Source organism: Amyelois transitella, chromosome 23 (genome assembly GCF_032362555.1).
Source record: "Amyelois transitella isolate CPQ chromosome 23, ilAmyTran1.1, whole genome shotgun sequence".
Classification (NCBI taxonomy): Eukaryota; Metazoa; Arthropoda; class Insecta; order Lepidoptera; family Pyralidae; genus Amyelois; species Amyelois transitella.
This window is the reverse complement of record NC_083526.1, coordinates 2089211-2103688: the sequence shown is the minus strand read 5'-3', so window position 1 is coordinate 2103688 and position 14478 is coordinate 2089211. Positions and strand designations below refer to the sequence as shown.

General features: G+C 33.6%; 1 protein-coding gene across 1 annotated transcript in view; it reads right to left on the bottom strand.

Moving 5' to 3' along the window:
- Positions 1-14478, bottom strand: part of LOC106133017 (mushroom body large-type Kenyon cell-specific protein 1) — a 152909-nt gene that overhangs the window by 22545 nt on the left and 115886 nt on the right. The window contains exon 3 of the mRNA XM_060950883.1: positions 8615-8979. Coding sequence (XP_060806866.1) covers positions 8615-8979 — 365 coding nt within the window. The remainder of the gene's footprint in view (positions 1-8614; positions 8980-14478) is intronic.

The window sequence follows — 14478 nt, the reverse complement described above, 5'->3', positions numbered from 1 at the left end:
TCAGCGACAAAGCGCGTTCTATATTCGAAAAATGAAATTTGGGCCGTCAAAAGCGCGCGCTTTTTTCTTTTTTCGCGAGCGGCAATGATTAGTAAAGGCGTTCGTTCCGCGGGTATTTGGATGCACTGCACGTGTTCGTGGCGAGGGGTGGGCCTTCCACGTGAATTTTCCGAGGTTTCCACCCTCTGCGGACCGCCCCTATAGGCTTTTCTGTCCGGCCTATGCTGTTTAACCGATCGGCTAGCGAGAGCCGTGGAGTGGTTTTCATATTCGTTTTGTCATGAATATTTCACTTTATGAGGCACACATTTGTGTAATTTAAACGATTCCAATTTTCAATGCATTTGTTTTTTTAATATTAATGCCCGGTTTTTACATAAAACTGTTTTTTAATAGCCAGCAATGAGTGTTGAAACCACAGTAAAACTTTATTATTATTTATGAATCGGGCACGTACATATCTTTAAATATTTATTTCTTTTGTTTGTTTTCTTAAATCATATATATTTGTTTTATAATATTTATCATGCATTAGGTATATTATAAGTACACTATTATAAGACATGTTATTCATAAATTTATTAAAATTTTATAACAAAAACCAGTACTAGGTAGGTGTACTTACATTTATAGTATTAATTTTATTATCTATGAAAATATACATTACAGTAAAAACTTTCTCTTCAATATCTCGGAACATATTTAATAAAAAACGGGGATTTAATTCAAGAAAACACTAATGTAATATTTGTAGTCTAATTGGTTCAAAACCGCAATCTGTATAAAAAAAAGTAATAGTTCCCTGAATTAAATTCCAAATGGTGCAAATAGGTATGAATGTAAGTAAGTAAGTATTCTTTACGCAAAAAGTCCTTAGTACTTATTTATTATATCAAAAGAGATATAAATTTATAAAAACAGTTTAGTTGCATTTATAATTAAACTAATATTCTGATAAAGATCCACCAGAAAAGCTGAAGACAACGAGGTAGTAATTTTTTTTTTTATAAAAAAAAATGTTATTTTCAAACGGCTCGTTGGCTGTAATTAAATGGAGGGAAAAACTTACTAATGGCTGGTAACGAAACTGAATCATTGTTAAACTCTTTTTGTTACTGTTTTTCGAATTGTTACTTTGAGTGTGTAGCGTTATAAATCTCTATAATTAATGTGATAGCCTGTTCATCATTAAAAAAAAACAACTCAACTTATTTACGATGATTTTTATTGAGCTTAATGTTCAAATGATTTTAGAGGACTACATGGAAAGCTTATAAAACTTTTTGCAGATGCAATATTTCGCAGTGAAATCGATAGAGTGTATTGACATTTTTAATCTGAAGCTGCTTTTTATTTGTCAACAAGATACTTGATGTATTACTGATTTTTTTTAAATTTATAACCTTTCACTACTTGAATCTCAATTCTGCCATTAAGCTAAACAGCTGTACGTGGCCAATCAGTATTTTTAAGACTGTTGGCTCTGTCTACTCCGGATGGGATATAGACGTGAATATATGTATGTATATAATACTTAACTGGTAGAGAATTACAAACTGAAAACTTCAAATAAATAAATACCTCACAACAATTATTACAGATAATCCAATACGATAGTGAAGAGAAACAAATATTCAACAAACAATTATGAGTTTCAGGTAGATTAAGCTTTTATTGCACCTATCATTTTGTAAATTTTGGCATTTTGTATAAGAGCATCATTCCATTAGTTAGTTTACAAATCCACAGTGCTCATAAAGTTAATTTTAAAAAATATTATGACCTCTTATATTTTGTAAATTTTTTGACTTAATAAGAGAGAAATAAAAAACAACCGTTACATATAAAAAGCACTTCTCAACAACCCCCATCAAAATACAAAGTCATAAAGAAAAAATAATAACAATGACCTCTCTTCACCTTTCTCTGTCCAAACACTGCCTACTTTTCACCAGCACGCCTACGTTCGTTGATACAGTCCATCAAAGGAATTTCGATCCTACCACTCATGTAATAAAGTCTAAAAGGACAATGCACCTAACCTTACGCACCCCATCTCTTTCCCGCGTATTAATCAAAATACGAGTTTTCTACTTTGACGTGGAATAGTAGCAAATGGATAAGGCATTGTTTTGTAAATTGAAACTATGGCTTGTCAGGCGACCAGCGTAACTTGAGCTCTTCCTATTATGAACGAGTACAGGCAGAAGTATGGGAATAGATGGGTCAGGATACAGTGGCAGTTATAAGCTTGGTTTAGACAAGCTACATAATTGCTATTGTAGTGTAAAGGGTTTACAATAAACTGTTATTATGGACAGACAATGATTAGAAATGGTGATACGGATGCGTTTTTGTCATTAATTAACGCCGGAGTAATAATTATTTGTTCTTTATGAAAGGTCACTTAGAGGCTTGGAGCAAAATGTTTACCGTTATTAGGAAAAAGCTATTGCTTTTAAAGACCTTTTTTGCGATAACAACTTTTTCAATTACAATGAAAACGTATTCATACCTACTTATTTACAGCCATTTGTTTCTTTATTTAAAATTTTAGGATGAAGTAAATTTTAACATATCTACTTATTATTTTTGATAGATACACACACTTTCTGTCCTTTTCCCTTACGGGGTAGACAAAGTCAATAGTCACAAGACTCAATGGCCACGTTCAGATGTTTTTTTTACAAAATAGGTAATTTAAATGTGGAACAATATAAGGTTTAAAAAATATACCAACATAAAATTCCCACGTCACATGTCATGCTTGAATGCTATGAAGTAGACATTAGGCCGGGCTTCATTTGTCATAAACATGGGATATCTAGGGAATATAAGGCTCTGTTCATACCAAACATTGATACAGCACATTAACGTGTAATGGGTCAACAAGAGAAGACAAAATATTAAGAGGGATAAGATTACCTAATTAGTATTTTTTTAATTGTTTAACTTTATACTCTAAATGCTCAATCAACTTAGTAAGTATTCAATTAAAAATATTTATTAAAAAAAATTGTCTAATTGACAAAAAAATCATCCAAATTAAAAAAGCCACTTAAAAACACAATTTTATTTGTCGTCGCGAACACTTTAAATTTGTACAAAATTTTGAACATGTCAAAAATGACTTACCGATTTTGATGCACGAGCTTTAAATATGAATTGACAGGTCCTTCATACTCTTTTAATTGCAGTTCGGTATCGGTTTTAAAGTTAACGCGTTACAAACATTCATACAAAAAAATATTTTCGCCTCAAGTTGATTGATAGACCTCACTCGCTTAATATCATCAATCAATTAAAAAGGTTTAAGGGAAAGTTTACTATTATTGTCATTTTATTGCAAACTAATTAAAAAACAGACGATTTAACTGTTATTTCATAATTATTCTCATTGGCTCAGGGTGTACCGTTCTGTGCTTGTTCAAGTCTGAATCTTTCGTGTGAACGCGGCCTAACGATTCACATCGTAAAAATTGAAATTGGAATAATTTTTTGCTCTTTGTATTCCATTTTCAAATCACAAAAACTGTTTTACGTTTGTAACAATGATTCTCAATCATTGTTTTCTTTTTGTTGTTAATTTAGTGTTCCTCTTACATCGTCGTTACAGAGAAGATCTGAGTACTCTTAATTATAGCACAGACTCTCCTGGTACGGCCCTGTCTTACGGAAGCCTGCAGACGAACTGGAAAACAAATGTCTGGCTATGCTGGGCGCAAGTAGCAGAGTTAAGCTGTAGAAATCTTATTGTCGCGAAAGATTATGCAAAGCCAATGAACTTTAAACTCTCTGTTCTTCCTCTTGGCGTTAGACCAGGTAACATCCTCGCATTTTCGGAGAGGAGCCTTTAGGACTGCATGTTTCTGGATTAGGTAAGTCAGATTTTTTAATGAAGCGTCTCCCATCTGACCGCCGCAACATTTGCAGCGGCAATCAACTCATATTCGAGCCTGATTGCTCGAATGAGCAGATTTCTTCGCTATGTTTTCCCTCATTGTAAAAATACTTTAACAATAATACAGTAAGGAAGTAATATCAACATTTCAAAGATGTCTGATTAATTTAACTCCATGTTAAATACTTAATTGTCGTTAATGTCAAGGTGTTGTGTCGACATGGTTTTGAGTCACTCTACTGACGTAAATTACTATAGAGCGTGAAGACGCCATTTTGTTTAATTTAATTTTATCAATCAATAAACACAATCAATATATACTATAATACATACATACATACATATGGTCACGTCTATATCCCTTGCGGGGTAGACAGAGCCAATAGTCTTGAAAAGACTAAATGGCCACTTTCAGCTATTTGGCTTAATGATAGAATTGAGATTCAAATAGTGATAGGTTGCTAGCCCATCGCCTAAAAAGAATCCCAAGTTTGTAAGCCTATTCCTTAGTCGCCTTTTACGACATCCATGGGAAAGAGATGGAGTGGTCCTATCCTTTTTTGTATTGGTGCCGGGAACCACACGACATTATACTATAATATTAAGTTATATTTAAGTTGTTTTTGTGGAGAAAATAAAGATATTCATCATTATTAAAAAAAAAAAATGGGGAACCAAACTGCACGTTTTCAAGTTTAGTATTATAATATTGTGTGGATATTAGAACTTCTAGGTTATATTCATAAAAAACAAAATTACCCATAATTATACCGACTATACATAACTTTTTAAAGTCACGATTTCGTGTGTCAATATTATTTAATGCAAAACGGCATGTGTGCACTTAATTATTGTTTTTTTTAATGGCAATAAACATAATTCGATAAGTCCACGAAGTCGACTAAAATCGTGTTGACAATAAATCATCATATTTTATTGAGTGCACTAAAAATAATTCACGAATAAATAATTATTTTTATGTGGCGGTTATTTTATTAAATTTGAGAATTAACACACATACTTATATACAATCACGTCTTCTCTTACGGAGTAGACAACCTAATTGTCTCGAGAAGACTAGAACCTAGATGATAGACAGCTCACCGATAGAATTGCAATTAGCTCATCGCCTAAAAGAATCCCAAATTTTTTCTTACATTTATTTATTTATTTATCCTTTAAGCCTTATAAGCGTTTCCCTTGTTTGGTTCTTACAATGTGCACATTTCCTTGATTGACTATTACAATCTGCGCAAGAAGGGACGCTGCGCTGGCGCACCTCATGTTAAGACTGACAAATCATAATTTATTCTGTCAGCCAATGGGCTTGCAACCTGTCACTATCTGAAAATGCATTTTAAAAATCGATTCTCTCGTCATTGCACTCCCTTCATCTGTGACTCCTACCCTACATAGTTCCTTATTTAAATTTTTTGTTTTATATAAGCTCGCTGTCTTGCTATACTTATATTGTAAGTTTCTCAGTAAGTGAATTGTTAATTCTTTATGAGGAAATAAAGTTCTTTAAACAATAAGGGATATAGACATAATATATACCTGTTCTTGATATATTATTATGTACCGAATAAACATTTTTTCTTTCTTTCTTTTTTACCTATATGTACGATACATAGTATGTAGGTACTATGATTGTGTACTAAATTCGAAAACCTTGAACTTTAAATTATGATGATCCAAATACGTGGGTACTAATATAACACTGTAATTCAATCCCATGCATTGAGCAAAATAAAATGGCCAATTGTACTCTTAACCCATGGTAACACACGCACAATTTTGAACCTTATTGTGGGTTGTTATACGATTCAAACATGATGGCATTAAACATTAAGGTTCGTTCACACTGAGGGAACTACGAAAACAAACTCATAAATACAGAAAAAAAAATGGTAGCGAACCCTTTTTGAATAGATATATGTATGTTTTTTTATGAATTTTTGTATGAAAATTTATTTATATTGTGAAATGTATATTAAATAATACATACGTAGAATTGGACCCGCAAGGATACAGACGTAATATGTATGTTTCGATTACAATAATTTCACACCAAAGCGGAAAGAGAAACGGAAGCAGAAAAAAATGTTGCCATCAATAGATGACAATTTTTTTTTGTTTTCGTGTTAATTTAGTTTCACAACAACTAAAACATTGGTCAAATAATGGCATCAATTAACAATAATCTACCCGAGATATACGAGGTAACATAACACATTATTTGGACGAGTCCAAAACGCCCCTTACAAAACGCTACTCAAGTGTGTCGTCACAACTGAGTTTCTTGTTCGCGTCATGAATTTTATTTGTATGGCAGCTACCTTAATTATTGCGTTTATGGATATGATGTCTTAGTGAGTTATTCCATATTTTTGTTTATTCACTCCTGGCATAGTTATTTTAAATAATTTTGAATTTTTTTAATGGACTTTCCCATCGTACTTTGAATGAATATAAAACATATAGGGCGTCAACATTATAACTAAAAATTCACATAACGTATTTAATTACGTGTATTCTATCATGTTATGCACTAATAAATTATGTTTTAAGACCTAGTCATCATCCCTATTATTATGTTTTTTTTTATTGAACACGAACTTCTTGTAGTGATATTGCCCCAGTGTGTACGCGTCTTAAAGTGAACATCTGGCTTCAATCGGCCACAAACCGTTTCAAGGACTCGCGAATATATCATGTCTTATGTTGTGATAGCTATATTACACACACATACGGAGAGTGCCGTGTGGTTCCCGGCACCAATAGAAAAAAAGAATAGGACCACTCCATCTCTATCCCATGGATGACGTAAAAGGCGACTAAGGGATAGGCTTAAAAAACTTGGGGATTTTTCTTTTAGGCGATGGGCTAGCAACCTGTCACTATTTGAATCTCAATTCTATCTTAAAGCCAAATAGCTGAACGTGGCCTATCAGTCTTCAAGACTTGGTTGACTCTGTCTACCCCGCAAGGGATATAGACGTGATTTTATGTATGTATGTACGGAGAGTAGGTGGTCGAATAGGTAAGGTGCGTCGTTAAAATGCGTGATGCGTAGAAAGGCACAGGTTTGAATCCTACATAGGCCATGTACCAATGACTATTTTCGAAGTTATGTGATTAGGTTGAATACTACACATGCGCATACGCTTCTTCTACACATGCGCTTTGGAAGCGGTAGTAGTTATAATTAGATTTAAGTGATGTGACGTCAATAAGTGATACCTTGTATCCAATTTTGAAAATAAATGTATTCTATTCTACTAACCGATGCTCTTACGGTGAGGAAAAACATCGCAAGGAAACCTGCACATTCAGAAAACTGGATGTGTAACCACGATCGATTCTATACGGGTTAAGTTCTTCTGCAAAGGTTGCGGAGATAGGAGTCGCTTCGTGTAAAAACTTGACTTGAAGGCATACCCCACGTTCCTCTCCAGAGTGGTGAGGATTCAACCGGGACTAAAGCCAGGAGGAATTTGGTTATACTACACACATAGATTGTTATACTTATTTATATAATTTAAGCCGTATTATTAATAATGGAACTACTTACTCCAAACCTTACGGCATATTAGTTTATTTATTAATTTATTAAGCTTTATAAACAACAATAAGCGCCGTTATCTACGGCTCTTTTCAATGGATGCCGTAAGAGGAGACTGAAAAATCCCAAAATTCATGAAAGAAATGTGAGTGAGATAAAAGGCAAAGGGTCCACGGACAATATTTTAATTAATATTTCCCTAATTAAATAATTTGCCGTGTGGTTCCCGGCATTAAAAGGACCAATCCATATCTTTGACATGGATGTCGTAAAATGCGACTAAGGGATAGGTAGGCTACTATTTGAATCTCAACTCAAAAAATTTAGGTAGTTGGTACGTACGTAGTATAAAATCGGTTTGTATTTATTTACTATCGCTAAATTCAGTGCAAAGGGGATTTTTAGACAATGTTTTATTGTACTAAGGTTTGTCAGCGGATGAATCACTTTTTAGTCATTAATCACGTTAAACCTTGTAACTTGGCTTGAATAAATATATGTAGTTATAATTTTCAAAAACATTTTTGCTTATCACACAAGTCTTCCACTGAAACTGTAAATTAGGGCATATTATCACGTTATATTCCTTTAGAGGTAGACAGAGCCAACAGTCTTGAAAATACTGATAGACCACGTTCAGCTCTTTGGCTTAATGATAGAGTTAAGGTTAAGTCCAAATAACGTTGCTAGCCCATCGCCTAAAAGAAGAATCTAAAGTTATCTAATAAGAAGACAATCCTATTCTTTTGGTGCCGGGAACCACACGGCACCAACGCACATTAAGAACAGAGCTGGTAGCTCAGTTTGGTACAATAGTATTGTAGACTACAATACTATCGATAGCTAGTTGCAATAGTGAGTAGAAAAAGTATCGATTACCTATATCGATTATATCGATAGTCCTAACAATACTATTACTTTTACTCAAGTATCGGTAGCCTATCGATTAGTAACGCTAACTAAGAAGAAGAATCTTAAGTAATGATCACTCCTCCTTCCTGGAAGAACAGGCAGAGACTACGTCTTATCTCCACGATCCTTGCATACCTATTGCTTGATCCACATTCATAAATCTCTTAATGCAAGTTCCCTGCTATTTTCTCAAGCCTATATTATTACTTAACAAAAAAAAAATCAAGAGTACTCACACTCGCGCCCCCCGCTGGCCTCTCCTCCCTCTCCCGTTCCCTCTCCCCCCCTCTCCCATCTCCATCCACACAAAAGTAACATTTATCGGCGGGTTTCCAATCTGTGGGTTCCTCTACTGGTTCTACCTTCGGCTGGGTGGCCGGTCTCTTTATGAGACTCTCTAGAATTGTCTCTGGCCTCTTCTCTGGCCGTTCGTCCTCGTTTATCTGCTCTATGGTTTTGATCTTCAGCGCTGGTGGGGGGTCTGTGGAAGGCATAGAATCTTCGTCGCTGGTCTGAGTGTCGACACGTTTCGGTATTAAGGCGTCCTGGTATAGTTTCCATTTTCTTCGCCCCATCAACTCCTCCGCCACCCGTTCTAGACCTGGAATGAGTTTAGGAGACTTTAGACAAGTTTTTTGTTAACTGTTTTTTTTTTACCGCCTCCGAAAAAGGAGGTTCTCAGGAATGTTTGTTTGTCCATGATTACATCGTGTTTCGCTGAACTAACTTTGATTCGGTTTTCAGTGTTTGTTACAATTAGGAGAAGGTTTTAGAAATTTAACCGACTTTAAAAAAGGTGTACTATATCGATTGAAGACGGTTCTCTTTTAACAAAAGTTATTATTACAAATAGGCAAACGATAGGCTTACAAATTTGGGATTCTTCTTACAGGCAATGGACTAGCAATCTGTCACTATTTGAATCTCAATTCTATCATTAAGCCAAACAGCTGAACGTGGCCTATTAGTCTTTTCGAGACTGTTGGCTCTGCCTACCCCGCAAGGGATATAGACGTGATTATATGTATGTATGTAATATCTTTTCGTCTTATCTTTATAAACAATCATAAAAGATATTACTATTATAAGTACTTAAATATAATAATCACGCGATATAAATAATGTTCGCAATAAACACCATTTTTGATGTGAAAATGAAGTAATAAAAGTATACTTTGAAATGTCAATAAACTGTGTTACATACTGTTTGTTTTGTGATAAATTTACTTGATACGAAAAATAAATAAATTTACAAAAGTGTTATGAATCAAGGGATACAGTGGGCAACATTGTAAAGTACAGTCACTTCTAGAGAAACTTGACTCTCTATTAAGTAATGGTTTGTATAAGCAGGGAGTCATCTTTCTTTGAAGGTGACTGTACTCGATTTCACGATGCGTAAGGACTCATCATCATATTCGAGAAAAGTTCGTTATTTCATTATTATCATCATAGTTTTATCATCCGTGCCGTGTGGTTCCCGGCAGCAATACAAAAAAGAATAGGACCGCTCTATCTCGTTCCCATGGATGTCGTAAAAGGCGACTAAGGGATAGGCTTATAAAATTGCGATCCTTTTTTAGGCGATGGGCTAGCAACCTGTCACTATTTGGATCTCAATTCCATCATTAAGCCGAGCAGCTGAACGTGGCCATTCAGTCTTTTCGGGACTGTTGGCTCTGTCTTCCCCGTAAGGGATATGGATGTGACTATATGTATGTATGCATGTTTTATCATCGTCCACTCGGCGTTAGTCCCGGTTGCGTCCTCTGCCTTGAAAGGAGCCCAGGGTTCGCCTATAATCAAGACTTTTAGATTAAGTGGAGATCATGTAAGTAGGTTTTTGAACGAAGCGATTCCCTGACCTCCGCACCCTTGCATGGGAACCCAACCCATATGGGATCCAATTGCCATAATGTGCAGGTTTCCTCACGATGTTTTTCCTCACCTTAACAGATACATTATAGGTACCTACTACGCATCTTAATTTGCATTAAGACTTACTTTAGCTATCAGCCAATTTACTAGAATCTACAACCGTAAACAAACAAAAAAAAATAACAAGACGGCAACATTCAAATAAAAATCATGTTGATTGATTATTAAGAATTTGCATACAAGCAGTGCATTCCTGTTACAGCGTAAATACGAGTTAAAAAAAAAACAATCTTTGGAATCCCATTAATAAATTATCATTGAGTATGGAAGAGTTTTTGCGAAAATGTATGCTTTTTTCACTTGTGTTAGAGGTTTCTAACACTTTTAGTCAGTGGGCGTCAACATTTTTTTTAAACGAAATCCTGTTTTCAAATATTTGTATCAGGAAACATTAAAAGAAAAAATAAAGTAGTTAAAGTTATTTATATTTATTTATTAAGTGGTAATTGGTAAGGTGACTTGATATTGAATAATACTTAAGAGATGGGGTTGTTACTAGGTATCCTCACACACCAGCAATTAATATTTAATTTTAGATTTAAACGGTAACTAAACGATATCATTTACATTACTTTTTTATTAAACTTGATTTATTGAAAAGATTAATTTTAACTATAATTTATATTACGACTGCTGTGAGAGTGCCGTAAAATTTAAAAAATAAACCTTACTAGACAACATAAAATACAGGAAATGAAAAAAAATTAAAATCAAATTCAAACATAACGAAGTACCCAATAATTTCCTAACGTTCTTAATAATTTCACCGATTACAAAACTATGATTACCAGGCAAGGTGAAGAACTCAAGTGGAACCCCCGCAAGTTAATATTGTAATTAACAAAGCCGTTGAACTCCCATAGAGGGAATAATAAAAAAAAATAATTACCCATCGCTCTGGCTTCCAAGTAAATCGGACTAATGTGTTATGAAAGTGAGATTCTGCTTAGCAATTTGATAGATCTTTTGATCGTGATACACCAAGTCAATTTAATAGTCAAGAGTTTCACTAATAGCAAAAGAGAACAGTAGATTGATCATGATTTTAATAATAGGTGTTGTTCAGAAAACTACAGTTAATAAAATAGTTTTGGTTTTTCATAATTCAATAAAATAGTGCACGTGTTCCATAACGCGCTATAAAACTAATAATGTTAGGTTTTTATCTTTGCAATAATTTAAAATTCCTTAAATTACCTTTATCTTCTTACCTTTATTCTTTATTATTTTCAACATTATTCGTTTAGTAATTTTCCATCTTTGAAATACTTCAACAGGAGACTCCTAGAAGTTGGGATTTTCCTATGACGTTTTCTTACCTCTCATTTTTTACTTTATCATGATTTACATCGTAATTACCTAAAATTATTTTAATATTGATGTAACATTTACACTAGATTAGGTCAAACTGTCATTGAGAAGTGAGCAAGAACCGATATTACAAACAGTCCAGTGAAAACACCTACTTACAATGTTTTGTGCGAATCATAGATTTAAATTGATAAGGATGACCTTATCATTATCTTTACCCATTTATAGTCATCTATAAATAGACGAATAGACAAGGTCTTTCGACACCAGTTGACTATTTAAAAATAAACTCGTGCGATGTGATCTTTAGTGGAGTTTAATTAAAACACATGATATAAATAATACACACAACGAGTACTTTTAAACAACAAAAGGTTATTTTAACAAAATGGCGTGACAAAAACGATAAACAAAGGATGGTGCAGGCGTGTGCTGACTACTGATTGGCTAAAACTCCGATTAGACTGGACTATTTCAAGGTCGCCGTGAGTCAGTATGCATTTGTGTGTGCATGTTTTGGGTGTGGTTCAAGACGTAAGCGGAAACTAGTTGGTAGTGCCGCTTTAACGAGAAGGAAAGAGTATTTATCAATATTTTCATAAAAAGAATAAAAAGTATTAATCAGTTGCGATATTAGACGTAGAAAATGTAACAAACTAACTAAATTATTTTGTAATCAAAGAGAGAATCCACTTATAAATCAGTGCTTGGCCAAAACCATTGAACGGGTTATGTTAACCGTTGGTCCTTTTGGATATGCAAAGAAAGTGTTTATGGAAATTCAAAAAATTTCATTGGAATTATTGAAATAGATGAATAAGTAGTTTATTCAATATGTTCTTCCCACCGACGAATCTCCTATGACTTGGCACATAAATTAATGATTCAACGCGGAAACGTGCGATGTCCTTGTTTGGTGCATCGCGAATGCTTATAGAATTGTCCACATTATTCGCCATTAATTATAATTATTAAATAATATCCTTCTTCGGGCGAGTATTAGCCAACCACTTGTATTTATCATTCTAAAAAAACTATTATGGTCAGCCATTTTGCAATTGACATAATTACAGTTATATCCTTCTATGTGTAATTTAATGTAGTATGTACTAATTTATTAAAAAAGATACTTTATTCTCACATTGTTTGTTATGTGCTTGATTATCACGCCAGATATCATTGCGGCGTTAATAGGACTGAGGAAAAAAGCTTAAAGAACATTGATATTGACTTATAATCTGATTATTCTAGACTCAATTAACGATTGAGATCATATCGTAAAATAATAACAGGATTGAAGTTTGAACATCATCAACTTAAATCTTAAAGATGTGTCGTAACATTTATGTTAATTGTGAAATTACTTTAATATTTAATATATACTTTTTAATTAAAATAATATCTATATAATACTCCAAATAAATCTAAGATTTTAACGATTGAAATCTAAGCGACACTAACAATACGTTGAGCTACGACAAAAACAAAGCTGCGCCTGAGCAAGAAACATGATATCAGATAGCTGAAATCTCGACACAATGAAAGGCCGGATGTTCTTCATCTTACACGACCTCCACGTAATCTTATTAAGGATTACAATGACACGACTATTTGGCATTTGTGTTCATCATGTGCTTAATTTTCCGTAACTGAACGTGTAACAATGTGCTTTTTATGTTCAATACGTAATTCATTCATCCATGAACCTGATTGGAAATTGAATCTTGGGAAAAGGAACGCCTAGATGAATGTTTTTTTTTTTTAAATGGGAAGATTCTGGTAAAAGGTTAGTCTAAGCGTCCCCAAAAAGACGAGCTTGCATTAAGTGTGGCGAATGAGGATAAAGCAAATGAGTTGGGATCATCGTGACAAGTGGAAGAGTTAGTTAGTGTCTGCCTATCTTGTCGAGAAAGTCTGCCATAGAACACATTTATGATTTAGGTAATGTAGGTAAGTAAGAATCTTCTTTATTTTTTAAAGAGATTAAAATTTTCAGTATTTATGGAATATTTGTCCTGTTCAGTTAAAGAAGGCAGAAGAAGAAGAAAGAAAAGAAGAAGGAAGAAAATTTATTCAAATTTATTTATCGACTTTTGTGTAATTTATTTCTTTTTATTTAGGAGTAGTACTTTGATAAAGTTAAAACAATAGGCTGATGCAATCTTACAAAGATTTCGTTGTGACAAAAACTATCATTCTGCTGAAACCGAATATGATTATTTTTATGATGGTTTTAAATTTTTGAACATATACCTATACATTTAAAATAAACACTAATTTAATGAATTTTATTGCAAATCTCAACCCGATTTGTTGTATGTCGATTAAGAAATAAATGTTCATGTAGGTACAAAAGACAACCAGCATAATATGTTAATTCTGCCTTGACATGTAGATACTTGTATTTATGCGTAGTTTAGATTCGTATCTTCTTTAAAATGGTATAATGCCTGCTGGCTGACATTTAGAACAAAGACTATTTTAATAATAAGGTAATTTAATGCGTCAACTTTTGAGCAAATTGCCAAAGATATTAAAATAGCAACATATTAAATGTGTCACAGAAATTATTACGGTCATTCAGTGTTGGTTGGACGTGACCATGACTTAATGAAACATAACGAGAACTAACGAAAAAAAAATAATTTACCATGAAACAGTGTTTATCTCTATTCCCATCGTACTCGCAGCGCACGCAACCACGCGCAAAGCAATGGAAAAAAATGAAAAGCAAAGATCACAAACTATGATAACAAAATATACTTAATTGTTAAGAACATCATGGCAATGTTTCTTTTTAAATTATGTCATATGCAATAACAAGTTCACCTGGCCCAATTCAAAAGTGATA